The 27,008-nt window shown below is 29.8% G+C and overlaps 1 protein-coding gene and 1 pseudogene across 4 annotated transcripts; both read right to left on the bottom strand.

The window, feature by feature from the left end:
- Positions 1-708: 708 nt before the first annotated feature.
- LOC149889286 (uncharacterized) lies at positions 709-25,011 on the bottom strand. Of its 3 annotated transcripts, none has more exons than XM_090086342.1 (5): positions 24,894-24,981; positions 24,285-24,426; positions 23,103-23,363; positions 10,787-12,097; positions 709-6,820 (listed from the first exon to the last, which is right to left on the bottom strand). In XM_090086342.1, the coding sequence occupies exons 3-5, from the start codon at positions 23,350-23,352 to the stop codon at positions 1,284-1,286; spliced, it is 7,098 nt and encodes a 2,365-aa protein (XP_089942468.1). In that variant the 5' UTR covers positions 23,353-23,363; positions 24,285-24,426; positions 24,894-24,981; the 3' UTR covers positions 709-1,283. The 3 variants fall into 3 exon arrangements, with proteins under 3 accessions (XP_089942468.1, XP_089942469.1, XP_089942466.1); XM_090086343.1 differs by having other exon boundaries at positions 24,289-24,426; XM_090086340.1 differs by lacking the exon at positions 24,285-24,426 and having other exon boundaries at positions 24,894-25,011.
- Positions 7,148-10,745, bottom strand: LOC149889287 (uncharacterized; annotated as a pseudogene). The gene is made up of 4 exons (XR_016452199.1): positions 9,243-10,745; positions 9,114-9,144; positions 8,716-8,935; positions 7,148-8,621 (listed from the first exon to the last, which is right to left on the bottom strand). The product of XR_016452199.1 is annotated as an uncharacterized LOC149889287 (transcript).
- Positions 25,012-27,008: the final 1,997 nt, after the last annotated feature.

The following is a 27,008-nucleotide window of genomic DNA, read 5'->3' as shown; positions in this document are numbered from 1 at the left end:
GTTTATAGAATAGAAAAGGTCTCAAGGAAAGTTAAACATAGTCTTCAGTAAAATGGATTTGCAACCCAGATTCATTCAGCTCATGGATAAGTAATTAAGATTAATTTTACACTCCACCTTAATCTAATTTGTTAAAGTTATTGTTTTTCAAAAATTGTTATCAGTTGTTCAGTTTTGATTTTGACCAAAAAATTTTTTTTTTTTTTCAAATTTTTCAAATTGTTGATTGCAAATTTTTTTATGGTTCTTTCAATTGTTATAGTTACTTTAGTTTTTAAAATACTTGAATTTTTATCATTTAATTATAATTTCTATTTGGTTTGAAAAAGACTTATGAATGAGTTTCTGGCACACTTCTTTCAAATGGTTAAAAATAATCATGTGTTCCTAGCCTGACATTTGTTTAAAATTGACTCTTTTAATGAATATTCTATATTTTTTCACCGTAATCTTTAACCATAGCTAAATGGTTGTATATAAAATCGATAAAGTCAATAAAGTTTCTCTTAATATGCTTAACAATATTGTATGAATGTTAAGGTCAATAGATTTAATAAAAGAAGTTTCTACTTAACAAAAAGAATGGGCAAAGGATTACTAATTGTTCATAAATATTCAATAAAGTATAAAAATTAAATTCATCCCGATCACTTTAAAACCTCTTTCCAAAGAAAACCGAAAATTTCTTTTGATAAATATCCAATCCTATTTTTAACCTCTTCCTTAAAATATATATTTCAAAAAAGAAAAAGTGATCTTTCAGCAATATAAACTATGAAACCTAATGCATGCTATAGTTCAGATGCTTTAACCACTTGTGATTTTAATAAATAAGCAAACTCGTTATGGAACATTTGGATCATTTCTGTTACGCAAAGTCGTAAACTATTTAATCCCCAGATGACAATACCTATTGGTATTTTTCTAAACAAAAATAAGTTTCCATCGTAATAAACTAATTGTTATATTAAAAGCAGCTTGAAATCCAATTTTTATCAAAACACTGCACGACAAGTCTCCCTCCAATAATTTCTTTACATACCCATTCTAAATTAAACACACCCTATTATGACTATCACATAATTCTTTTGCAAACTAAAAATTAGCAATCAAGCATTTAGAATATAGTGTCTGACTAAAACTCTACCCAACTCATTCACAAAGAAATGTTTCAAGCTTTTTAAATAAGTGTTTAATCGCTAAAAGCACCAGAGTGTTTACTTCAACAATTTAATTTTAAACATAATCTACATCAGGAAACATTTCCCAGCATTTAGAAAACGTTATTTTTTATTTAAAAAACTTGTAATCCACTCTTTTGTAACATTCGTATCTGCATGTTGCACTCCTAAAACTTCCTTTTGCATAATTTCTACATCTCTAAATAGCTTTTCAGCATTATCATATTGCTGTTTTTCATATAAGCAACTTGCAATCAAGTATTTAGCATTTATTGTATCTGCATGTTTTTCTCCTAAAACTTCTTTTCGCAAACATTCTACATCTCTAAATAGCGTTTCAGCATTATCATATTGATGTTTTTTATATAAGCAACTTGCAATCCAGTATTTAGCATTTATTGTATCTGCATGTTTTTCTCCTAACACTTCTTTTTCAATAACTTCCACAACTCTAAATAGCTTTTCAGCATTATCATATTGCTGTTTTTCATATAAGCAACTTGCAATCCGGTATATAGCAGTTATTGTATCTGCATGTTTTTCTCCTAAAACTTCTTTTTTCATAACTTCCACATCAATAAATAGCTTTTCAGCATTAACATATTGCTGTTTTCCATATAAGCAACTTGCAATCCAGTATTTAGCATTTATTGTATCTGCATGTTTTTCTCCTAAAACTTCTTTTCGCATACATTCCACATCTCTAAATAGATTTTCAGCAATATCATATTGCTGTTTTCTATATAAGCAACTTGCAATCCAGTATTTAGCATTTATTGCTTTTGCATGTTTTTCTCCTAAAACTTCTTTTCGCATACATTCTACATCTCTAAATAGCTTTTCAGCATTATCATATTGCTGTTTTTCAAATAAGCACCTTGCAATCCAATATTTAGCATTTACTGTATCTGCATGTTTTTCTCCTAAAACTTCTTTTTGCATACATTCTACATCTCTAAATAGCGTTTCAGCATTACCATATTGCTGTTTTTTATATATGCACCTTGCAATCCAATATTTAGCATTTATTGTATCTGCATGTTTTTCTCCTAAAACTTCTTTTCGCATGCATTCTACATCTCTAAGTAGCTTTTCAGCATTATCATATTGCTGTTTTTTATATAAGCAAATTGCAATCCAATATTTAGCAATTATTTTATCTGAATGTTTTTCTCCTAAAAGTTCTTTTTCTATAACTTCCACATCTATAAATAGCTTTTCAGCATTATCATATTGCTGTTTTCCAAATAAGCAAATTGCAATCCAGTATTTAGCATTTATTGTTTCTGCATGTTTTTCTCCTAAAACTTCTTTTCGCATACATTCTACATCTCTAAATAGCGTTTCAGCATTATCATATTGCTGTTTTTTATATATGCACCTTGCAATCCAATATTTAGTATTTATTGTATCTGCATGTGTTTCTCCTAAAAGTTCTTTTTCCATAACTTCCACATCTCTAAATAGCTTTTCAGCATTATCATATTGCTGTTTTCCATATAAGCATCTTGCAATCCAGTATATAGCATTAATCGTATCTGCATGTTTTTCTCCTAACACTTCTTTTTGCATACATTCTACATCTCTAAATAGCTTTTCAGCATTATCATATTGCTGTTTTTCATATAAGCAACTTGCAATCCAATATTTAGCATTTATTGTATCTGCATGTTTTTCTCCTAAAACTTCTTTTTCCATAACTTCCACATCTCTAAATAGCTTTTCAGCATTATCATATTGCTGTTTTTTATATATGCACCTTGCAATCCAATATTTAGTATTTATTGTATCTGCATGTTTTTCTCCTAAAACTTCTTTTTCCATAACTTCCACATCTCTAAATAGCTTTTCAGCATTATCATATTGCTGTTTTTTATATATGCACCTTGCAATCCAATATTTAGTATTTATTGTATCTGCATGTTTTTCTCCTAAAACTTCTTTTTGCATACATTCTACATCTCTAAATAGCTTTTCAGCATTATCATATTGCTGTTTTTCAAATAAGCACCTTGCAATCCAATATTTAGCATTTACTGTATCTGCATGTTTTCCTCCTAAAACTTCTTTTCGCATACATTCTACATCTCTAAATAGCGTTTCAGCATTATCATATTGCTGTTTTTTATATATGCACCTTGCAATCAAATATTTAGCATTTATTGTATCTGCATGTTTTTCTCCTAAAACTTCTTTTCGCATACATTCTACATCTCTAAATAGCTTTTCAGCATTATCATATTGCTGTTTTTTGTATAAGCAACTTGCAATCCAATATTTAGCATTTATTGTATCTGCATGCTTTTCTCCTAAAACTTCTTTTTCCATAACTTCCACATCTCTAAATAGCTTCTCAGCATTATCATATTGCTGTTTTTCAAATAAGCACCTTGCAATCCAATATTTAGCATTTACTGTATCTGCATGTTTTTCTCCTAAAAGTTCTTTTTCCATGACTTCCACATCTATAAATAGCTTTTCAGCATTATCATATTGCTGTTTTCCATATAAGCAACTTGCAATCCAGTATTTAGCATTTATTGTATCTGCATGTTTTTCTCCTAAAACTTCTTCTCGCATACATTCTACAACTCTAAATAGCGTTTCAGCATTATCATATTGCTGTTTTCCATATAAGCAACTTGCAATCCAGTATTTAGCATTTATTGTATCTGCATGTTTTTCTCCTAAAACTTCTTTTCGCATACATTCTACATCTCTAAATAGCTTTTCAGCATTATCATATTGCTGTTTTTTATATATGCACCTTGCAATCAAATATTTAGCATTTATTGTATCTGCATGTTTTTCTCCTAACACTTCTTTTTGCATACATTCTACATCTCTAAATAGCTTTTCAGCATTATCATATTGCTGTTTTTCATATAAGCAAATTGCAATCAAATATTTAGCATTTATTATATCTGCATGTTTTTCTCCTAAAACTTCTTTTCGCATACATTCTACATCTCTAAGTAGCTTTTCAGCATTATCATATTGCTGTTTTTCAAATAAGCACCTTGCTATCCAATATTTTGCATTTACTGTATCTGCATGTTTTTCTCCTAAAATTTCTTTTTGCATACATTCTACATCTCTAAATTGCGTTTCAGCATTATCATATTGCTGTTTTTTGTATAAGCAACTTGCAATCCAATATTTAGCATTTATTGTATCTGCATGCTTTTCTCCTAAAACTTCTTTTTCCATAACTTCCACATCTCTAAATAGCTTTTCAGCATAATCATATTGCTGTTTTTCATATAAGAAACTTGCAATCCAATGTTTAGCATTTATTGTATCTGCATGTTTTTCTCCTAAAACTTCTTTTCGCATACATTCTACATCTCTAAATAGCTTTTCAGCATTATCATATTGCTGTTTTTTATATATGCACATTGCAATCAAATATTTAGCATTTATTGTATCTGCATGTTTTTCTCCTAAAACTTCTTTTCGCATACATTCTACATCTCTAAGTAGCTTTTCAGCATTATCATATTGCTGTTTTTCAAATAAGCACCTTGCAATCCAATATTTAGCATTTACTGTATCTGCATGTTTTTCTCCTAAAAGTTCTTTTTCCATGACTTCCACATCTATAAATAGCTTTTCAGCATTATCATATTGCTGTTTTCCATATAAGCAACTTGCAATCCAGTATTTAGCATTTATTGTATCTGCATGTTTTTCTCCTAAAACTTCTTTTCGCATACATTCTACAACTCTAAGTAGCTTTTCAGCATTATCATATTGCTGTTTTTCAAATAAGCACCTTGCAATCCAATATTTAGCATTTACTGTATCTGCATGTTTTTCTCCTAAAAGTTCTTTTTCCATGACTTCCACATCTATAAATAGCTTTTCAGCATTATCATATTGCTGTTTTCCATATAAGCAACTTGCAATCCAGTATTTAGCATTTATTGTATCTGCATGTTTTTCTCCTAAAACTTCTTTTCGCATACATTCTACAACTCTAAGTAGCTTTTCAGCATTATCATATTGCTGTTTTTCAAATAAGCACCTTGCAATCCAATATTTTGCATTTACTGTATCTGCATGTTTTTCTCCTAAAACTTCTTTTCGCATACATTCTACATCTCTAAATAGCTTTTCAGCATTTTCATATTGCTGTTTTTTATATAAGCAACTTGCAATCCAGTATTTAGCATTTATTGTTTTTGCATGTTTTCCTCCTAAAACTTCTTTTTCCATAACTTCCACATCTCTAAATAGCTTTTCAGCATTATCATATTGCTGTTTTTCATATAAGCAACTTGCAATCCGGTATACAACAGTTATTGTATCTGCATGTTTTTCTCCTAAAACTTCTTTTCGCTTAATTTCTATATCTCTAAATAGCGTTTCAGCATTATCATATTGCTGTTTTTTATATAAGCAACTTGCAATCCAATATTTAGCATTTATTGCATCTTCATGTTTTTCTCCTAACACTTCTTTTTCAATATATTCCACAACTCTAAATAGCTTTTCAGCATTATCATATTGCTGTTTTTCATATAAGCAACTTGCAATCCGGTATATAGCAGTTATTGTATCGGCATGTTTTTCTCCTAAAACTTCTTTTTTCATAACTTCCACATCTATAAATAGTTTTTCAGCATCATCATATTGCTGTTTTCCATATAAGCAACTTGCAATCCAGTATTTAGCATTTATTGTATCTGCATGTTTTTCTCCTAAAACTTCTTTTCGCATACATTCTACATCTCTAAATAGCTTTTCAGCATTATCATATTGCTGTTTTTTATATAAGCAACTTGCAATCCAGAATTTAGCATTTATTGTTTTTGCATGTTTTTCTCCTAAAACTTCTTTTTCCATAACTTCCACATCTCTAAATAGCTTTTCAGCATTATCATATTGCTGTTTTTCATATAAGCAACTTGCAATCCGGTATATAGCAGTTATTGTATTTGCATGTTTTTCTCCTAAAACTTCTTTTCGCATACATTCTACATCTCTAAGTAGCTTTTCAGCATTATCATATTGCTGTTTTTTATATAAGCAACTTGCAATCCAGTATTTAGCATTTATTGTATCTGCATGTTTTTCTCCTAACACTTCTTTTTCAGTAACTTCCACAACTCTAAATAGCTTTTCAGCATTATCATATTGCCGTTTTTTATATAAGCAGTTTGCAATCCGCTTTTTAGCATTTATTGTATCTGCATATTTTTCTTCTAACACTTCTTTTCGCATACTTTGTACATCTCTAAATAGCTTTTCAGCTTTGTTTTCTTTATTACGAAACCGTTTTTCTGCGTTATTCAAATGTGATTTAGCATATTCTTTTTTCGCGCACTTGGGAGTTATAATAATAATGTCAGTTTTCTTTTTATCTTCGTATGATGCAATTAATCTCTGGGAATCTGAAATGGATTTTTTTTTTTTTGATGTAAGATCTTTGCGGTTTTCTATGCAATTTAAATGGATTCCTGCCTCAACTACTTTTTCTGTAAAATATTTTTGTTTTGAATTATGAGCAGCCATATTTTCATCTTCTGCTTCCTTGAACCATCCTATTTGTTTATTTATTGCTTTTTTCAAATCCTCGTCAATTGAAACCTGTGCCTCAATGAAACATTCTATGAAGAGCTCGCGATCAATGTGTGCTATTGAAAACAGAAAATTTATATTCTTTTTTTTTCTTTTTTTACATTCGTCGAAAATTAGTTAACTTTAAAAAATATCTTTTTAACGGAATAAAACCATTCTATGGGTTTCTAAATCTTATCCTAAATCTTAATCCTTGCCTTTACTAAATTTAGGTTTTCTGATTTGTGTCCAAATGTTTTCTGTAAGAGTATAGTTTACTGCTCACTATGTATTTATTTCACCAAATCAGCAAACTATTAAATAATTATGGTATATTAAAGATTTTTTCGCGCCTTGTTTTCGCGCGTTTTGGTTTGCGCAATTTTTTGCAAATGTTTTTAGCCTTTTTTTGGTCCGCCATGTTTTTATTCAAAACTTTATTGTAAAAGTTACAGACAATTTATTGGAAATGAATAATGCAGATGGTGTTTTGTTATATTACATAGTTTAAGAATGGATAATCACATTGTCGGAATGTTTTAAATCATCAAAATATTTACAAATATAAAATTAAAAACTATTTCTTCTTGAATTGAATCACTAAAAAATATCAACATTTAGATCATTATGTCCAAGAGAAATAAGATGTTTTCCATTAAAAGAACTTAAAATCCTTACTAAGTTATGTCCATACTTAGAATTATTTGCGGACACTGTACCGGTTCTACGAGGCAGTTTTAAGAGGTAGTGAACCTTTCTCCTTATTGTTCCAAATAAATTCCAAGGCCCATTTTTTTGTCTTACAGAATTCAGACACATGATTGAACAGGATATGAAATTTTGGTGTTAAAGTAATATCTTGTTCCAACATCAAATTTTTATAGCAGGCTTTTAAATTTTCGATAATAGTTTGAAAGTTTTCATCAAGTCCGGATCCTAAGCAAGACTAAACAACTAAATTTTACAACCTTAAGCATTCTCCAAAAGACTTTAGTTTAATTGGCAGCTTTTCATTAAAGACTTCCCACTTTTTAAGATTTTTTCGAGAAGAATTTCCATTATATGAAGCACTGGTAAAACAAGCTTATCTACAAGAAATTCAGAGGGGTTTCCATGTAATAATATTATTCTTAAAATGTTTGCACACTTAGGTCAATACAATTCTTAATATGTTGTGCACACTAAGGATTTGAACCAAATTCTTTGAATTTTGTATAGTTATTTTGACAGCTCTCGAAATTTCTGTATAGAGCATTTGTCCAATTTTCTTTTCTAACCCACTCACATACATAATAGGGATGAATTGAACAGCTACTTGGAGATACACCTGTCAGAATTTGACTAAGTTTTATGTCGCATACCACAATGTGCTCAGCTTTTTCAAGATTTAATTTTTCAAATAATATTTTAATGTTTAATTATCTTTTTGGGATTTCTGGAGCTACCAGAAGAGGAAATGAAGCATTTACTGACGAATCTTTAAATATCTTTTTCAGACCATCTTTGTATAAAGACCTGCAAGCTGCTACCGGTTTTGGTTTCAGGTGATCTATTTCAACTTTGCCGTAATTTTGAAAAATTTCATTGAGATTAACTATATTTAAACAAAATTTGATAAAACCACTTCCCACGTCAACAGCAGTTTTTAACAACTGATTCTTAGAATCAACACGTTTAAGATCCAGGAGAAGTTTAACAAAAAGAGTAACATCATTGCAGTACGCCACTGTAATATTTTTTTATTCCAAAGTTTTATCTTTGTTTTTAAATTCAAATATAATATTTTCTTCGGTAAATAATATGAGAAGATAACTGTCCGAATCAGAGACACAGTCTTTCAGTCTATGTTCTACAGCGTTTTTTCTTGTTTCAACAACTCTGTAATTATTTATCTTTATATAATAAGTTTTACTCCAAATATTGCATCATTTTATTGTGCAGAGTTAAATTTGTATTTGTATTGTGATTTTACCTTATAATATTAGCAGAATTTATCGTTAGATGGTTACTTAAGGAAAGAGAATTCTGAATATAAAGAAGATTTTTGTGAGTAAAGTTGGTTGCTTTTGGAGTATTCTCAGATCCAATAGATAATTTCAGTTTACTACCTCCTGTTTTCAATAAAATGGTGTTACCACTTTCACTCCATAGCTTTTCTTTAATAACGTGAGAAGCCATTTGTTCCTTGACATCTAAATAAGTTACAAAACTTTGTAGACTGAATGAAAAAGGTTTCGACAACTTTGCATTGTTAAAAAGGCTATAGGTTCAAAAGCTTACAAAGGTTTTTTTAAATTAAAATTATCATTTTTGATTTATTATACTTAACATTTCTTTCAGTAACGCAAATTAATGGGGTTTTTCTAATACCTTGATATCGGATGCAGCTGATATGTTGTTTCTGAAAAAAAAAAATTACATTTACGAATTTGTTTTCTATAGAACATGGTATACAACCTTTCACAGTCAAATAATCAAAGTTATAAAAAAGTTTTCTACCTGAGTGTTGTTGCATTGCATTTATGATGCAATCCTCGTTTAACTTTAGTCAGACAAGAACTACACCGCGGACTAATAGCTGCCATTTAAAACTCTTTATAACAGTTTTTTTCTTGGGTATCCCTCACTGCGTTCAAGCAATTTTGCATATTTCAAAGCTGCAAGTTTTTAGTTTCCTGAAATTATATAAAAAATTATAATTTTATATTTCTTTCCAACAGATACACAAATAAAATAGCATTTTCCCATTTCGTGTTTCAGTGTTTTAGTTTTTCGTGTCATCTTTGACCAGTCAATGTCAAAATCAATTTTCTGCCTGAGATCAACACTTGTTCTTTCAACTATAGCCCTACACCTTAAAAAGATAAAGATATGCTAGTACTAAGCAAAATGAGATTTGATTCATTTATCAAATCTTATTTCTTTGAGTTCAACAAGGTATCCAATATATCAGTTATGTGAATGGCTTTACGTTTATAACATATACTTTTTATATATATTTATTTAGTTCAAAATAACTAAGTATACCAACCTTGGACACAATCCAGTAAGGCATCGATCACCAGCAATGTTATAATTTGAGAAACAGCTCTGAACTTTAGAGATTATATGGCTTTGGCTGTTTATTTTCATATGACATTTGCGACAACAAAAAAGACAAAATTTTCTCTATTCTTTTGATGATCTAAAATAGTCTGAGGATGTGATTTACCAATTCTTAACATTTTTTTAAACAAAACTTGTTCTATGATTGTCTTTTGCAAATAAATTTGTGGCAGAAAAAATGGTGGATTAAAGATGGTCATAAAAGACAAACAAGGTGCGAAAAAAAGGCGCGAAAAAATCTAAAAAAAGGCCATAATTACTTAATAGGAGTTTTCTGATTTGGTGGACTATACACATAGTGATCAGTAAACTATACTCTTTTAGAAATCGTTAAAGTTAGTTTGGACACAATTCAGAAAACCTAAATTTACTTAAGGTTAACCGTTTAAGATAGTATCTCTCAATATTAATATAGAATAAGATTTTAACAATAACAGTGCTACAGCAACTTTAAAGCTAAAATACGGTAATTTATTTCTTAAAATCAAAAGCCTGCAAAAACCAAGATATTTTATTATCATATTTGAATATTTTGTTTTTAAAAAAATCCTTCTATCTATCCTGATTCTTAAAACCTAAGTAATTTATTTTGGAATTGAGTGTACAAAAACCGAATAGTAACCCAAAATTTTTATTTATTTTTAAATTCCTTCCTTTTTTCAACTATTCACCCATTCTAAATAAAAAAAAAAAAACTAATTTATCCAAGAGGTAATGAAAAACGAACTGTAAAGCAATCTTTTTAAATAGAGAATCCCTAATATTCTAATCATCGTAATCATTCCTCGACAAAACTTTAAGAAAGTCCCAGAAAAACTTATTCATAAAGGTTGTTACCGTTGTTAGTGTTTTATTTTAGAACAATTGACTAAATATACATAAAGAAATGCTCCAATATCAAACATAAGCTTGCCTATGAAAGTAAGAATATTTCTTACCGCAGATGTCTCTGAGCCAAAAAGCATGTTGGTGTGACGGTTCCTTTAGTTTGCAAACTAAACTCAAAAAGTTTCTCTCGTTACGGTGTACAAAACCACTAATAAAAGGTAAGCAGCAGTGCAATCTTTCGTTATTAATAATATCAGAAGTACAAGCGTTGAATAAAAGATGGATAGAGGCGCAAAACCTCATTAAAAAGAAATGCACAAAATGATATTGATGACTTACAACCGATTTTTTTAAAAGACCAAGTGGTTCAAAGCCGTTCTCATCTAAAATAAAGCCAAGCTCACTATGCGAAAGATTCACTTTTCCTGTATTTATAAGCGTGAAGGCCACTTTGCAGACATTTAAAATATGCTGCTGATTTGTTTGTATAAAACGCGAAATTGGAGCATTTTTTTCGCAGTCTTGTTGCACGATGTGTAGGAAAATCAGCATCTGCAGTTCGGTCATGGTTTTAACAGACTCAATGTTTAAAGTAAGCAACGTTGAACAGGCTGCTTTTAAATAAAGTGACACAGAGAATAAAGCCGCCTCATTTCGAAATAAGCTAAATAACTTTTCCAGGTCAGTTATCAGAGTTTTAATCGGTATTAGATCTTCTAAAAAACTCTTTGTTCCATTAACGTTAAGACCCATAACTTGCATGCTTGCGGCATCTTTGTAATCTTTAATTGCGCTCCAGAATCTATATGCAACAGCAATATTCCCACTAATAACACACTTGCATGTTTTTGAACAAAAGACATCCATTAGCGCTCTTGTTATAGAAGTGGTATTTGAATGTTTGAAATCGATTAAATGTTCAAAGTATATGAACTCATCTAATCCATCCATAATAAATATTGTTGCTTTAAACGAAGAAATTTCATATCCTTTTAGAATGTTTTTATAAAACTTCTTTACCAGTTGTTTCATGTTTGAAACATTTAGATGCTCGTTCAATTTCTTGAACTCGAAATAAAAAACAAAATTTAAATCTTGCCAAAGTAGACCGTTTGACCAATAAAAAAGAACACTTTGCAGAAGGTTTGTTTTCCCAACACCTTTAGGTCCTGAAATCATAATCAACTCTGAGTTTTTATCCAGTACCTCTTCATACTTCATTGTTCTGTAACTGTTTTGACTTTGACAAAAGTACTCCCATTCATTAAAGTCATCATTAGGAATCGTAATGTCTGCTTTTGCTACTGAAGCAAACTTTAAGTTACTAAAGAGAAGTTCGAGATCTTTTCTTTGACTCTGTCCATGTCGGTTAATTGTCCCGTAAGTGCTTTGGTAATAAGCTTTCAGTAGACCGCTTGCATCTAAATAGAATTATATGAATATGCACCACTTAAGTGTATTACTTAATTTTTTGTTTTCTCAAAAAAATCGGAAAATGTGCTTTAACCATTCAGCTAATCATTCTTTGAATGGGCAATTCTTAAATTTTAGCACAGGAGTAAAACTCTCTGGATAATTGGGAAACAGTTTTGAAACACTTGAGAAGCTAACTTACTTTCAGCTAAGTTTTTATTCCTTATTTTATTTAACTTTATTTTTGTTTGAATCTTAAAATCTTGTAGAAGATCCATGCAATAACTTTTAAGGGAGAGGAACATCTAATGATGATGATATGTAGTTGTTTATCGAGTATTTATAGGAAATGAGCTAAATAAAGAGTTGAGAAATTTTGGTTGAATTTCACTTCATTGAGATGTAAAAAACTTTTCTCTAAAGTCTATCGTCCCAATGTTTAGTCGCACTAAACATTGGGACGATAGACTTTAGAGTAAAGTTTTTTACGTTTAACTGTGCTTCTAGATTCATGTACCATATGTGAAAACAATGACTGAAAAACACATATTAATACAGCCTTTTAATATCAAATGGCATTAAATAGTGATAATTTCTAAAACTATTTTCAATATTTTTAATAAAGAAAGTGTTGCTGTGGCTAATTATATTGAACCCATTAAAAATATTTATTATTTTTTTGTGGGTCAAGTTGGAAATTTGAAATAAAGTTAAATGAAGCTGAGGCAAGATTTTAAGATTTTTCTTTAAAAAAGATATCTTATTTGTAGAGTTTATGTTTCCAAACTAGCCTTAGTCTTGATAAAAATACGCTCTAAAGACCTTCTTATGTAGTTTGTTTTTTTACTTTAAATATTTTTTTAGATAATTTCCAATAAAGGTATAAAGCTAAAAAGACAACATGTTGCTAGTAGTAAACCTTGTCCATACCTGTTACCTGTATGACTAACCCCGCCTTAAAATGACTTATGGGCCCCTTAAGGGTCCCTTCGTGGTTCAGGGTATTCTAAGGGCGAATTTTCTCAAACAAATTTTTAACAAGACTAAAAAATATTAGCTTACATTTCTTTTCAGCACAAAATTAGTATACTTTTGATGATTTTTTAAAATTAGGGTGTGTTTAGGGCAGATCCTAATAAGGGGTGGCTTAGGGATAAACTCGGGCTAGCCCGAAATCGGCTCTAGTCTTCTGGAATTTTAAAACTCGGAAAAAAACGATTTAACAGAACAATTTTGAACCATTCAGAAAGAAACTCCGTAAAGCGTATATTTACGTTGTTTCCTTAAAAAATTGTAAATATAGTTTGAGTGGCTTTTTTTATGATAGTAATTAAAATATTCTTACGGATTTTTATAAGTATAAGTTGTATGCAAAACTTAAGTAGAGAAGAGTTTTTTAGTATAAGAGGAAATATAGAATTGAACCGTTGTGTTCTCTACGAGAAAGCTACATGGTTAGAAAATAGATTTGCTTCAAAGATTTTTGTCCTTTCATATAGCTTCTAAGTATTGATAGACATTAATCATGATGATCAATTTTTATTTAAACTATTTTTCATGAGTTATTTAATATAATAAAGATATAATCCTATAATAGCAACAAAATATTTGTTGTATAATTTAAAAATGGCTTCAAGAACTGAAAGAAGAAAACGTCGTAATCAACTTGATATTTTTGTCTCAAGATGAAAAGGTAATACAGCAATATAAATAGGTAGCTAATAATCTTGCTAATTTAAAAATATCAAAGTAATGTTATGAAGTAATTATAGTACATCGTTGCTTTTATCTCATCCTATTTATAGACTGTCAGACAAATATTTGACTGCTTTTTTTTATCTAAACTTTTGTAACTTTTTTTAAAAATATTTTTGGTCAAATATATTCATTTTAGGAGAATCTTCCAATTATATGACGCAGGGTGAACCTGTTGTAGAGGGGGAGAATATTAAAATTCGTGAAGATAACTTTGATAGAAGTGTGCCTACTATTTTTGATGGTGCGACTGGATTATCTTAATATAATCTTAACATAATTCCTACAGAAATGCTTAATGTTTAATATTTAACGTCAATTCGTCATTAGTTACTGGGCCTTGAATTAGTTACAAGGCTTTGAAAGAGCGCGTTCTGTTAATGCACGCGGTAATTGGAGAAAAATCTTTTAAGCGGGTTAAAACTTTTTTTCTTTTGGAATTTAATTATTAGTTTAGATATAATACATAAAGAATCATATCAAGATAAATAATCATCGTTAAGATCATAAGGTCATATTATAATTGAAGTAAGTATAAAAAATAGTGGCGCTACTCCACTTTCTCCCCCCCCCCCCCCTAATTTTATGATTGATTCTGATAGAGAATTTTATGCTGATTAAGAATCGTATAAAAACATGGGTCTCAAAATCAACGGAAAGTGCTCTAATCTGAAGTTGAAAGTACAAAAATATACCACAAATCGCTAATATTCGTCATCTTGAAAAGTGATTTTTTTTGTTTAAAAGTTATCTTTTCAAAGTATCAACAACCTGGTTTTTATTTAGGATTTCGAATAATAGAACAAAGAACCGGTGCGTTAAGTTCATAATCAGGTGTATTGACCGCATTTTTTTTTACTAGCAGGTAATGGAATTCAATGGCATTTACTCTTATCGCGTCAATTTGCTTTAACTGGATTCTTAGTTTGTTAGCTTGAGTGTTTATTAAAACTTTTTTAATTAAAAAATTAATTCTTTAAAACTATGGACTTTCTTTTAATACCTCAAGTTAACACCCCGTGAATTTATTTTCATTATGTTTGTCATATAAAAAGGAATGCTTCAGAATATTTTTTCTGCTTCTTCATTTTTCTACATATCATGGCTCTTCGAAGACCAACAATAGACGCTTTTGACTCACTTTCTTTGACAGAAATAGGAGCGAAATTCAAATACGATATCGAAGCTACAATTCACTGGTGCAGAACTTATGGTTTACTCGCTGAAAGTATGAATTGTAGTGTATGTAACGTGCCCTGCACACAGCAAACAAAGAATGGGTCAGTTGATCAAGTTATTTGGAGATGTCCAGTCAAGCGCTGCAAAAGAACCTTCAACAATAGAAAAGGCAGCTTCTTTGAGAAATCTCACCTACAATTGTGGCAAATATTGGGCTTAACTTACGCTTGGAGTAGAAGTGCAGGTAAGAGCCGGGGATTATCAATAAGTGATTTAAGGCAAGAGTTAAATATCGGAAACGACAGTACCATTGTTGATTGGAATCAATTTTGCAGAGACATTTGCGTCTCATATTTCCTTAATAACCCTGATCCAATAGGCGGTCCAGGGTGCATTGTTGAAATAGATGAATCTGTTTTTTGTCGAAGAAAATATCAAGTTGGTAGAATAATCCAGCAGCAGTGGGTATTTGGTGGGTATGAACCTGCAACGAAGAAAGGCTTTTTGGTTCCTGTCCAAAATCGCGATGCTGCAACATTGATTCCAATCATACATCAATGGATACTTCCTGGCTCTATTGTGTGGAGTGATATGTGGGCAGCATACAATGATTTGCAAGCTCCTGCATATTTACATGGTACCGTTAACCACACCCTAAACTTTGTAGATCCACAGACAAGTGTAACAATAAATCACTTGGAAGCTATGTGGTGTCGAGCAAAAACAAAATTTAAATCAATGATGGGGCCAACTAATTGTGAAATGGTAGCTGATTATTTATCCGAGTTTGTGGATGCAGAGATTTTCCGAACATCGGTTTTTTCACTTTTGGGATCAAGTTTTAACAGCATATCCTGTTTGATATCCTGTGTGCATCAAACGTAGCATACATTATAATTCATGTCTAAGGTTGTGTAAATCAAAAAACGGCTATTTTCATAGCCACAAAAAATTATTAAGAACATTTTTTGCAAAGAACGTTAAGAAAGCCCTTTTTCTTTACTTAATGAAAGTTTGTCTTTCCAATTATTTTTTTTCTTTAATAACAAAAAAAAAATTAATCGAAAAAATAATCGTAAATTCTGTTATAAAACTAAAATTCATAAGAAGGAATCGCATTTTCGCAAGAGCAACACGTTTTATAACTTTATAACTCGATCGTCTGCCTGATAGCTCTGGAAAGAACTTACGCATCTATATTAAACCAGAAACAATTACTTATAGTAAAAACCAGGCTGGCAATGTTTTGCGGTTAGAAATAATATCAATCGTAAAGTTAGTGAATTCAAGATGGCGAATATTAGCGATTTGTGGTATATTTTTGTACTTTCAACTTCAGATTAGAGCACTTTCCGTTGATTTTGAGACCCATGTTTTTATACGACTCTTAATCAGCATAAAATTCTCTATCAGAATCAATCATAAAATTAGGGGAAGGGAGAAAGTGGAGTAGCGCCAAAATAGTTATATACACATTTTTATTAGATAAAGTAGAAAGGGTTTAAATTTTTATTAGATAAAGTAGAAAGGATTAAAAGTAGAAAGGATTTTAATTTTTTAAATCGTTTACATTTTGTTTGTTTTAGTTTTTCTTTTAACAGTTTTATTTTTGTTATTTTATTTTTTAGAAAGAATATAGGGGTATGGACGTTATTTAAAGCTATACTAATGCTATTTCCATAAAATGGTGTTTACTACTTTGAAGTTTCTGTGATGCTATTAACTACTTTTATTCTTTTTTAGAAAATTTAGAAAAATAAATTAAACTTATGTGCCAACACTGACATGGCATGTCACATGTTTTTTATGTAAAGGTTAAATTTTGTTATGAGGATTACGGTTCTTTTGAAAAAAAAAGAAGATAAAGAGTATTGTTTGTAAATGTATATTTTGTTTACATTGAATCTTTTTAAATTTTCTCGCTTCGTTTTTAAAATTTTTGTTTGCACAGGTTTTTTGTTTGCATATATGTTTTTTTGATATGTATTTGGTAATAAGTACTTTATAGTTGTTTTATCAATGTGTTTTTATAATAATGTAAAGTGTTTTTTTGTTTGTGTATGTGTTAATATGTGTTATATAATTGTTTTAAAAATGTGTTTAAATATGTATTTAAGGTATAAAAATAAGACTGTTGCTTAATGTCAATCAATTAAATGTATGTAATGCTATCCTTCAGTACTGAATGAGCAACCAAGTGTAAAAAATCAACATTCTGGATTGTTTTTCATAGATGGACCAGCTGGTAGAGGAAAAACCTTTACTTATAATTATTTCATTGCTGAAACCATAAGTAGAGGCTTTAAATCTGCTACAGCTGCATGGACTGGCAGAGCAGCAATTCTTACAAAAGGATCTACATTGCATGGCTTATTCAAACTTCCTATTCCAATATTGGATAATAGCACATGTAATGTAACTCCTAACTTTATACACGGGCATTTTTTAAGAAAAGTTAGTTTGTTTTTGCTTGTTGAAACATCCATGATACCTAAACATGCCTTAAATGCAATTGATAGGTTGTTAAAAGATATTTGCAAAAACAACTTTCTGTTTGGAGGAAAAATCATTCTTTTTGGCGGTGACTTTAGGCAAATTCTGCCTGTTGTGAAAAGAGGACAACCAGCTGAAATATAAGAGTCGTGTATAAAATGTTCTTTGCATTGGCAATGGGTGCAGAAGTTTGCATTAACTAAAAATATGAGAGTACAAGATGGGTAAGGTGAATTTTCCCAAGGGCTACTAAAACTTGGGAATGGAACAATACATGTCAAAGAAGAGGATCTTTTTAAAGAATGCATTGAAATACCAAAGCAGTGCATTATTAGAGAAAATGAACCGATGCTGATCAAAATTATTATTCTAAACGCATGATTTTAACACCAACTAATGTTGATTCATTATCAATCAATGAAGAAGTGCTTGAATGTTTGCCGGATGATGTCAAAACTTATTTACATGCTGATCAAATTGATACTGATAATCTTAATGAGAGAAATAATTTTCTTATTGAGTTTTTGAATAGGTTAACTCCCTTAGGTATGCCACCTCATTGTTAAAAATTGAAAATTCTTTGTGTAATTATGCTACTTAGAAATTTAGAACTCAAAGCTGGGTTATGCAATAGTACTTGAAGGAAAGTTTGTGCTCTTCAAAATAATCATATTGATGCAGAGGTTTTGACAGGTGTTTCTGGTGGTAAACAGGTTTTTGTTCCTCGAATTCAGTTGGCTCCATCACGTTCTAATTTACCTTTTGTTCTTAAACGTCTTCAGTTTCCTGTCAGATTGGCTTATTTAATAACAATTAATAAAAGTCAAGGTCAAAGATTTGAGAGAGTTGGGGTATTTCTCAAAAACCCGTGTTTGTCTCATGGCCATATATGTTGCAGGCTCAAGACATAGAGCATTTAGTAGTTTGTTTTTCAAAATGGACAAACATCTCATTTAAGGTATGGTAGGTAAAAAATATTTCAAAAATAATGTCATATATTCTAATGTTCTTATTTTATAGTCTTCAGATTTTCATTTCGAAAATTTACTGTTTGTAGGTTTTAAGCACATTTTATATGTACAACTTTATTTGTATATGTACAACTTTATATGTACAACTTTATATGTTACATTTTATATGTACAACTTTATTTTAATATTTTTTTCATAGTTTTTTATAAATATATCTGTCGTTTAATATTGTTATAAAATGTGTGTATATGTGTTATATAAAACCATATTTGTTTATAGTTGTATATATGTTTAAATTATGTTGTTTCCATGTTTTCAAAGTGGTGTAACTTGGCATTATGTTGAGCAAGATTGATAACCTTAGTAAGACTGATAAATTTCTTATGAATATGTTCATTCTTCGTGAACTGAATATAAGTTGACCAATCTTGAGCAAAGACAGGGAAGATTGGAGGCATGTGTTGCTAGTGATCTCGTTGATCAGAATGCCTGTCATACATAATTTCCTATCTTTACTTCTCTGCAGCAATATTCTGAGATTGAAAAGCACCCAAATAATATGGTAAGTTTTTATCAATTTCTGATTATGTAAGAATAGCCATGATGTGTTGTTCTTGACAAGGGAACATAGTGTGAATGATGGTGTAATATATTTAAGTTGTTAACTGATCTTTTTTAGTTAGCATTGATGAAGAGTGAAGGAGGGTTGATCAATTGGCTTGGAACACATAGGAAGCTGAAGTTTTTGATAGCCTGGAAAATCAGCGTAAGAAAATCAGTGTAATCTACATCTACTGTGAACAGTTGTACAAATATGAATCTGTTTGACAGTGAGTCCACAGTTTGACTTGTGGTGTTTGACTTAACAGTAAAATAAAGTAAAACTATTAATATCTTTTTATATGCAGATATAATTTATATTGTCAATGCGGCTATATCAAACAATACAATCTCTAATAAATGTGAATCTCTAATACATTTGAATCCATATATTTAGGCATAACTATAGTAATTGGTTATGTAATTATAGATTTAAATGACTATTTACATATTTTTTCTCTTTTTTTTTATAAGTATTTATTTAAATGTTTATAGTTTCAACTGTTCACATTTTCCCTGGCACCACGTCTAAAAAGATAGAACTGAAAGTAGCACGATTTTTTAATAACGCCAGGATCGGTCTGGTGGTCGTTTGCAGCGCTGTAAGAAAAAGACACTTGAAGTTTCGATTGAGGAAGAGAGTAAAGACGACGACTATGAAGGAAATAATGACAACAGTAAAAACGAAGACGACAGTGAAAACAAAGATCCTCGACAAAAAAAGCAAAAGACTTAGAAAACACTTTTATAAATAAAGATATTTAATGATGATTTATATAAATATTATTAAATAAACTGTGTTAAACTATTGAATATTACTAGTTTAAAAAAACAACCACGCTTTACTATTCATACAGGATGAGTAGTAAAGTGTGGTTGTTTTTTTGGCCGCTTTAGGGGTAGCCCTTAAGGGATCCTGAAAATTGGCTCGGACGTTTTCATAAGGGTCCCTTAAGGGTTTGCCCTTAGGGGACCCTGAAGTTTTTTTAAGGCGGGACAATTCATCCATCATCTAATTCACCACCAATTTCACATCCTTAGCATCGAAACAAATATAAACATACTCCATCACTTTGAAAAGTGTAAATAGCACATTTATAACCCTTTTCTGATAGAAACTTTATCCAAGTGTTCGACTTCCGATTAACTTTTGAGCTCAAGCAGTGGCTAGACTAGATAGAGCACAAACTCCAAGTGCAGGTAAGATTTTTTTTGCACTAGTTGGTAAAAGACTTGCTGCAACACCTGCTAATACACTTATAAATCCATCTTCAATTTAGATATTACAAGCTATATGAGTTTTGGTCATTTTAACTACTCATTTTAACTCTTTCACCATTCTCAAATGCGCTTTTAATTATTTTTTGTAATGAATTTCAAAAGACATGCACATCATTGTTATCAGATGGATTCGTATTTATTTCATAATTTTGATAATTGTTCTAACTGATTTGAGAGCGTCTTTTGTTGATGCCCTTTCAAAAAATTAATTTTTACTTTGGTATTGTTAATTTCATTTAAATATAATAATTTTATAATGACAAAAGTATTCCATATGGCGCTAATAGCACCATTGTGCAAAGAATAATTTATATTTTGGTTCTCAAACAACTTTCGTTATTCTTCAATATCATAGTTCTTAAAGGTGTGATTTATTAAACTCAATAGGATCTTTAACATATTCGTATTGGGATATATAACATGGTTTTTTGAATTCTGTTAGAGATTCCTTCAGTTGTTAAATATAATCAGTAAGGTATCTAATATGATATTTGGAATTCATTACTCCTACTCATTTTCTATATTTAATAGTCGTATAATTCAAATTCCGTCACAAATATAATAAAGTCATTAAAGAAAAGTATTTTTTCACCAGCACCATCTATATAGGCAAAGTCTTAAAGGTGGATATGTGATATTGTATTTAAACCTAAATGATGCCCTCCTTAAGTCATCATCGCTGATTCCATTCTCTAAATCTACTACTTATCTAAAACGTATACTTTTTTTATTTCATACTTTATAGACAATTCGAAGTGTTCCGATTTAAATGATGGTCCTACTGCAATATATCAAGCTAAAGTAATCCTGAAGCCAAAATAAATAGATTTGCTTTTCAATACAATGGAATATACAAAGTGGCTTTTAGCTTGTTCAGTATGATGTAATCAAAAAAGATTATTGAGCTTTAATTTACTTTTATTAATTGGACGTACAAAATAAACATTAATTAACTAATTATTTAAACCCGACGGGATTTAAATTTTAAATAGAGATGAACAATTTTTCACAATTTGTTAAGGATTTGTCGTTAGTGATGATTTTTTCTAGATATTTTGTAAAGTGTAATCTAGTTATAGTGGAGTTTTTTGTCATGGTGAGAAGATTTTTACAGTTTATTAATTTATATAAATAAAAAAAAACTGTTGATAAAATCGACAGTGCTTATTCTGCAACAAATTCAACTGAGGTTGGCGTGTCACTAACATATTTAGAATAAAGTTTTATAAGAAAATCTCGTAGTACAATAAATAAATGGTGTGTAGGATATGGGATGTAATTTGATAACAATTGTAAATGAATGAAATAATAACCAAGCTGCTGCTACAAAGAATTATGTTTACAGTAAAATGCTTGAGGTTACATATGTTTTTCGTCAAGCAATTTGTTATGGTTTATCAGTGAAAACAATACCTATTTAAAATTCTTATAAGGTTTATTTGATCTCATTTAAAAGCAACTTTATAAGTTTATTGTTAGTAACAAGTGTAATGAGATGCGTTTATTATCTTATTCTTTTATTGTTAGTAACTGATATAACGAGAGAACTTTAATGCTTCTGACTCCATATTTAAAAATGACTTCGTTAACATTTAAAGAATTGGTATATCAATAATAATATCAAAAATAAATGTAAAAGAGAGTGATAATTTTTGTGGATAATGAGTGGCAATTAAAAATTGCCATCTGATTGGTTCATTCATCTGTTCTTTCACCAAAAATGCTTGGATACTAACGCAAGATTTAATATATTATTATTTAATAAAAAGTAATATACCACACCTTCCTAATTTTACTAAATAGTCTCTTTCAAAATTTCCATTTTCTAAATGCACCTTTACATTTTTTACACTGATTTTTAACTCTAAAGTGAATGCAAAACCCATATTTAACTTTACCCTCTCTCAAGCATTCCTTACTTTGTGCAAATCTTCAATATCCACATTTCCTCTCATTTTTTTTAATATTATAAAACCTCTGCAATTATTGAAAGTTTACCATAGCTCAATAGTTAAACATATGGTTGAAATTACTAATTGATTTCTGCTGTAAAAATAAAACTAATGATTAAATTGAACCAAAGCTGAAAAGTGGGACAGAGTGTTAAAACGGGTTTCCAGGTTTAAAATTTTAACCATAATTTTAATCATAGCTGAAAAGTTAAACATATGACCAAAAAGGGCCATTCAGGTCATATAAGTTCTGTTCCAAGTTTTTTTTAGTGGTGGAAATTTTATAATAATTTATTGAAGCTTAACGTTTGAACATGTAGTTAAAAGTTGAAATGCTAGATTTCAATTTTTTAACCATATATTTGATCATCGCCTATGGTTAAACATTGGTCAAACGGGGTTGAGCCAGCTCTTGCATTTCTCTTTTACTATTAACATATTGTTAATAACATGTTAATATTCTATTAACAAACTTTAGCGAAAGTTTATTTTTTGGTTTCTTTTCAAGTTTGATAAATGTAACTCAACCACTTTTGAAAAAACCATTCCGAAACTTCTTTGAAGGTCTGAGAAATAGAACAAATTTAGTTGTTCCCATTTTATCATCCTGCAACTAATTATTCAATTAAATTTTCTGCTTATCTAACTAAATATATTTTAAAAGCGTTTTTTTTGTTAAGTTATTTCTTAATCATTTATAAATTCTGTTACTTCAATCCTTAGCCAACTTGAATTATAGAACAAAGTTTCTAAAGTATTTCTATTTCGAAAGCATTACTTACAAATCATTTGGATTTCATTCAAAACATCTACTTTACCCATCAGCGTGAGAGATTTTTCGATCACAGATATAAAGTCGGAAGGATTTCGTAAAACCAACTTTATTAGCAGCTCGTCCATTTTAAGCTGATCACTCTGTTCATCGAGATCGATATAATCAATGACAGCTTTATCAAATGCTGCATCACGTGCAAATCTTTTCCATTCTGGAGAGATGTTGTCAACCAAAATGCATTTTATTTTTGGATCCATGATGAACTTTTCTAAAACATGGACAGATTTGCTGCACTTAGTTTTAAACAAATTCGTTATTTATTTTGCAAAGTCGATTTTTCATTTTATTACTAATGTTGGTATCTTTAAAGCCATTTGATATCAAATTCGTTGTAAAAACAACCTTGTTAAAAACTATTTGTAATCTAGATTAGAAGTTCACATCATAAGCATGACTCTTCATATAGATATGAAACGTAAAAATGCAAAGATAAAAATTGAGGTGGGACTTTTAGTTTTAAGTGGGAGTTGGTTAGAAACAAAGAGATGAAATGGAACGTAAACTTAGAGAAAATGCAGATTTAATTGGTTCATTACCAAATAAAAAATAATATGGCAGTCGTTTCGATTCAAAAGAACAGGTCTTTGTCGACCAAATGATGGAAAAAAGTAATAATGATTCCAATGAATAAAGAAAAGTTGATACAATATTGCAATATATAGTGTAAAATGAATAGCCATATCCCAGCTAACACAAAACGTTCAAGAAACTTTCGTAGAACGTTAGAAACGGTGGGGCACGTTCTAAAAACGTTCTAAGAACGTTTCCAATGGTGCTTGAACGTTTTTGTTAGCTGGGATGTTGTTTTGGTATTCTTGATATACACTCAATGTATAGAAAAAGTATTAATAACAAAATGATAACATAATCGTTAAAAATAAAAGTAAAGAGTAAATGTGGCGATGGCCATAGCTATTCTTTAGCATTAAAAATACCAACGATGATCATTTAAATGGTTTTTTTTTTAACTTGGTTCTTTATGATTAGTTGTCGACAAAGAAGATAATGGAGTGCTGAGTGTATCTTTTTAAGGAGAAGAAGAAAGTAAATATTATTGCTGTAAAGTAGTTTAAAATTCTATATTTAAATCTGAATCGATCGCAGAGATCTTTAAACAAAAAATACATACCCACCGGTTCACTTCTTTTTTACTTTTTGCTACGTATCTTTAGAAAAATTTGCAAACTTCAGTTAAAAACAATCGTTATTGTTGAATAACTCATCACAGGTTTATATAAAACACTTCGGAATTAAACTCATCGAGGTTAATGCTACAAAACAATCGCGCTGATGTAAGCTTAAAGTCAGTGACGTAAAAGCATGATAGTAGATATGTTAAATGACATAAACTGATGTGTTGAAATGTTTATCACTAATTGTTACTTTTGTGATGGTAAAATGTTGTGATAACTTAAATTTAATTGTTAACACTTTTATAGTAAATAAGTTCATAAAATTAAAAAATAAAAAAACAATTGAAAATAGGGATAAATGAATAAAATTATAGATATAAGAAGAAATATTGAAATACACTAATTAATACATAAATGATCAAACAAATATTGATATATACATATAATGCAAAAATAATCTGTAAATTTATTTAAAATATATAGAAAAATATGAGATAAAAACTACGTCGATGAATAGATAAATATATAGATATTTAATAAATTTATAAAAGTATTTACAATGGTTAAAATGCGAAGAAAAAAATTCAAAAGTACGTCGAACTTACTTTACATAATGTCGTATTCAAAGTTTTTTATCTTTGGAAATGTGCAATATTGACCTAAAGGCATCGTTTAAACGTTTCAATTCGAAAAGCTTTTCGCCTATTTAATTAAAGAGTAAATACCGGTTTTAGGTGTTCCTTTAAATCATCTAATCCGACTTTATGAAGACATACTTAAGCTCTTTGTTCAAGTATAAAACCCGATTCTTTATTTGATATATATTTTATTATGTAAAGTAAGTTCTATTCTTTAACAGCTTTAAGATTTTATAAAGAAACCATTTTTTAGTAAGGGTAATCAGCTACCTGACAATAGTTTTAACAAAAAGTCATCAAGCATAAGATTTTTAAACTAAACTTAATATCTCTTTTTTGATGACTCACTAACAGTTTAACATATTTTAAATGACTATTTGATCATTCGTTTTTCTGCTTTTTCTCCATTTCATATAAAATATGGAAATGATTACGCATATTTCAAGTCCCTAAAAAGATAATTTTAACGACCTCCGAATTTAGATTTAAATTGATCGGGACAATCAACGCTGCTCATAAGTTCTTTATACTTTATAATATTATTTCGATAAACAGGAACTTGACTGTTTTCATTTACAATCGGAATTACTCCCATGTTAAGGATTACTTCGATGAATGCACAAAATTTTTGTGTTGCGAATTCTTTCCCGATTATCCAAGTAGACTACTTCAATAAATCTTTCTCTTTCAATTTATTTTTATATTACTTTTTAATACTATCTTTCATTTTATTATGCTCATATTTACTAGTATCAGCCAAAATTTCTTCAACTAGCTGGTTGGTATAATATAATTGTAAAAAATTTAATGGTTCAATGACATGCGCACTAACTTTAGAACCTGCAGATTTTCACCACTTCTAAATTGTACACTTTAAGATATTACTGTAGTTTAAGTGATATCTTCCCATTTAGAATTATCTTTTTCTTCAGTGACGTCTGAATATGAAGAATTTTCATTTTTGCTTTTCATTATTCCTTGTTTTTTTCTTTTTATCACAATTACATCATCACTCATCACTTGCATTGTTTTTGACCACAAACGTCTTTGTTTTCATTCAGAATATTAATAATCGATGAAAACATCGCCAAATTAAACTCATCTTCGCTGCTACAAAATTTATTTTTCGATTCAATTTTTTTGACCATCAGCGGACGGAATTAGAAATAGTATAATATTTTAATATGCTCACAATTCACTTAAAAGTTTTTCAAAAAGATGTACTACACACAAGAAAAAAGGTTTCTATACCAATTCCTTTGCTTATTAGAATATCAAAAAAATGTTTGTTTCGATTTTGCATTTCAACTAATTTTGCTTTATCAGTTTTTTCACTAAACTGAGCGCCAAACACTTTTGCAACGAATTTGCTTAAAAAACTAACAGTGTTCAGACTGAAAGATCTAAATTTCAACCATCTGATATACACTGGACAAATCTCGCTCCTAGGAAAAATATTTTTAATGCGTGAATGGTTTAAGGTACATATTAGTATAGTTAGTAATGGCACCGTTCGAATTTAGTAAAGTATAGTATGACACTTGAGGAGCGCCGTTCGGATGCAAAGGAAAAATTTCTTATTCACAGCTTCTTTTCTATTGAGGTAAGTGGCAACCCAGCATTCCCCTGCTGCTTTAATTTTACTCCAGTTCTTAAGCTGTTTTTTTTTTCTTTTAATAGTTTTGCATTCATGCAGGTCAGTAAAAGCTTTTAAAAAAACACAAATGTTGCTTTATCTTCTAATTGTAACAGTGTAGTATAAGGACACACGCTAATTGCCCTTATACTACAGTGGAAGATGAATTAGCTAAGTAGGAAGGTTCCACGTGATTTCTGCAAGTTTCTGGTGAAAAACTCCAAAGTTAAACGCGGTGTCAAGTTATCCCTTGAGCCAGCCGGGTTCGGTCTCTCCGATTGTTTTTGTTAAGTGGGTTTTAAAAAATTTTTTATAAAATCAAAGGAAATAAACACAGGAAAAATCGCTAATGGTTGAAAGGGAGGTAGCTAAAGTTTTTGAATTTTTTTTTTCAAATCAAAGGTAACAAATGCGTTGTTACCAATGAAATAAAGCGAAAAAGATGT

This window comes from Hydra viridissima, unplaced genomic scaffold (assembly GCF_058129835.1).
Source record: "Hydra viridissima isolate aposymbiotic clone 2 unplaced genomic scaffold, HvirCarnegie_v1 scaffold_4, whole genome shotgun sequence".
In the NCBI taxonomy this organism is placed as follows: domain Eukaryota; kingdom Metazoa; phylum Cnidaria; class Hydrozoa; order Anthoathecata; family Hydridae; genus Hydra; species Hydra viridissima.
The sequence above is the reverse complement of the archived record's forward strand: the minus strand, read 5'-3'. Positions and strand labels throughout refer to the sequence as shown.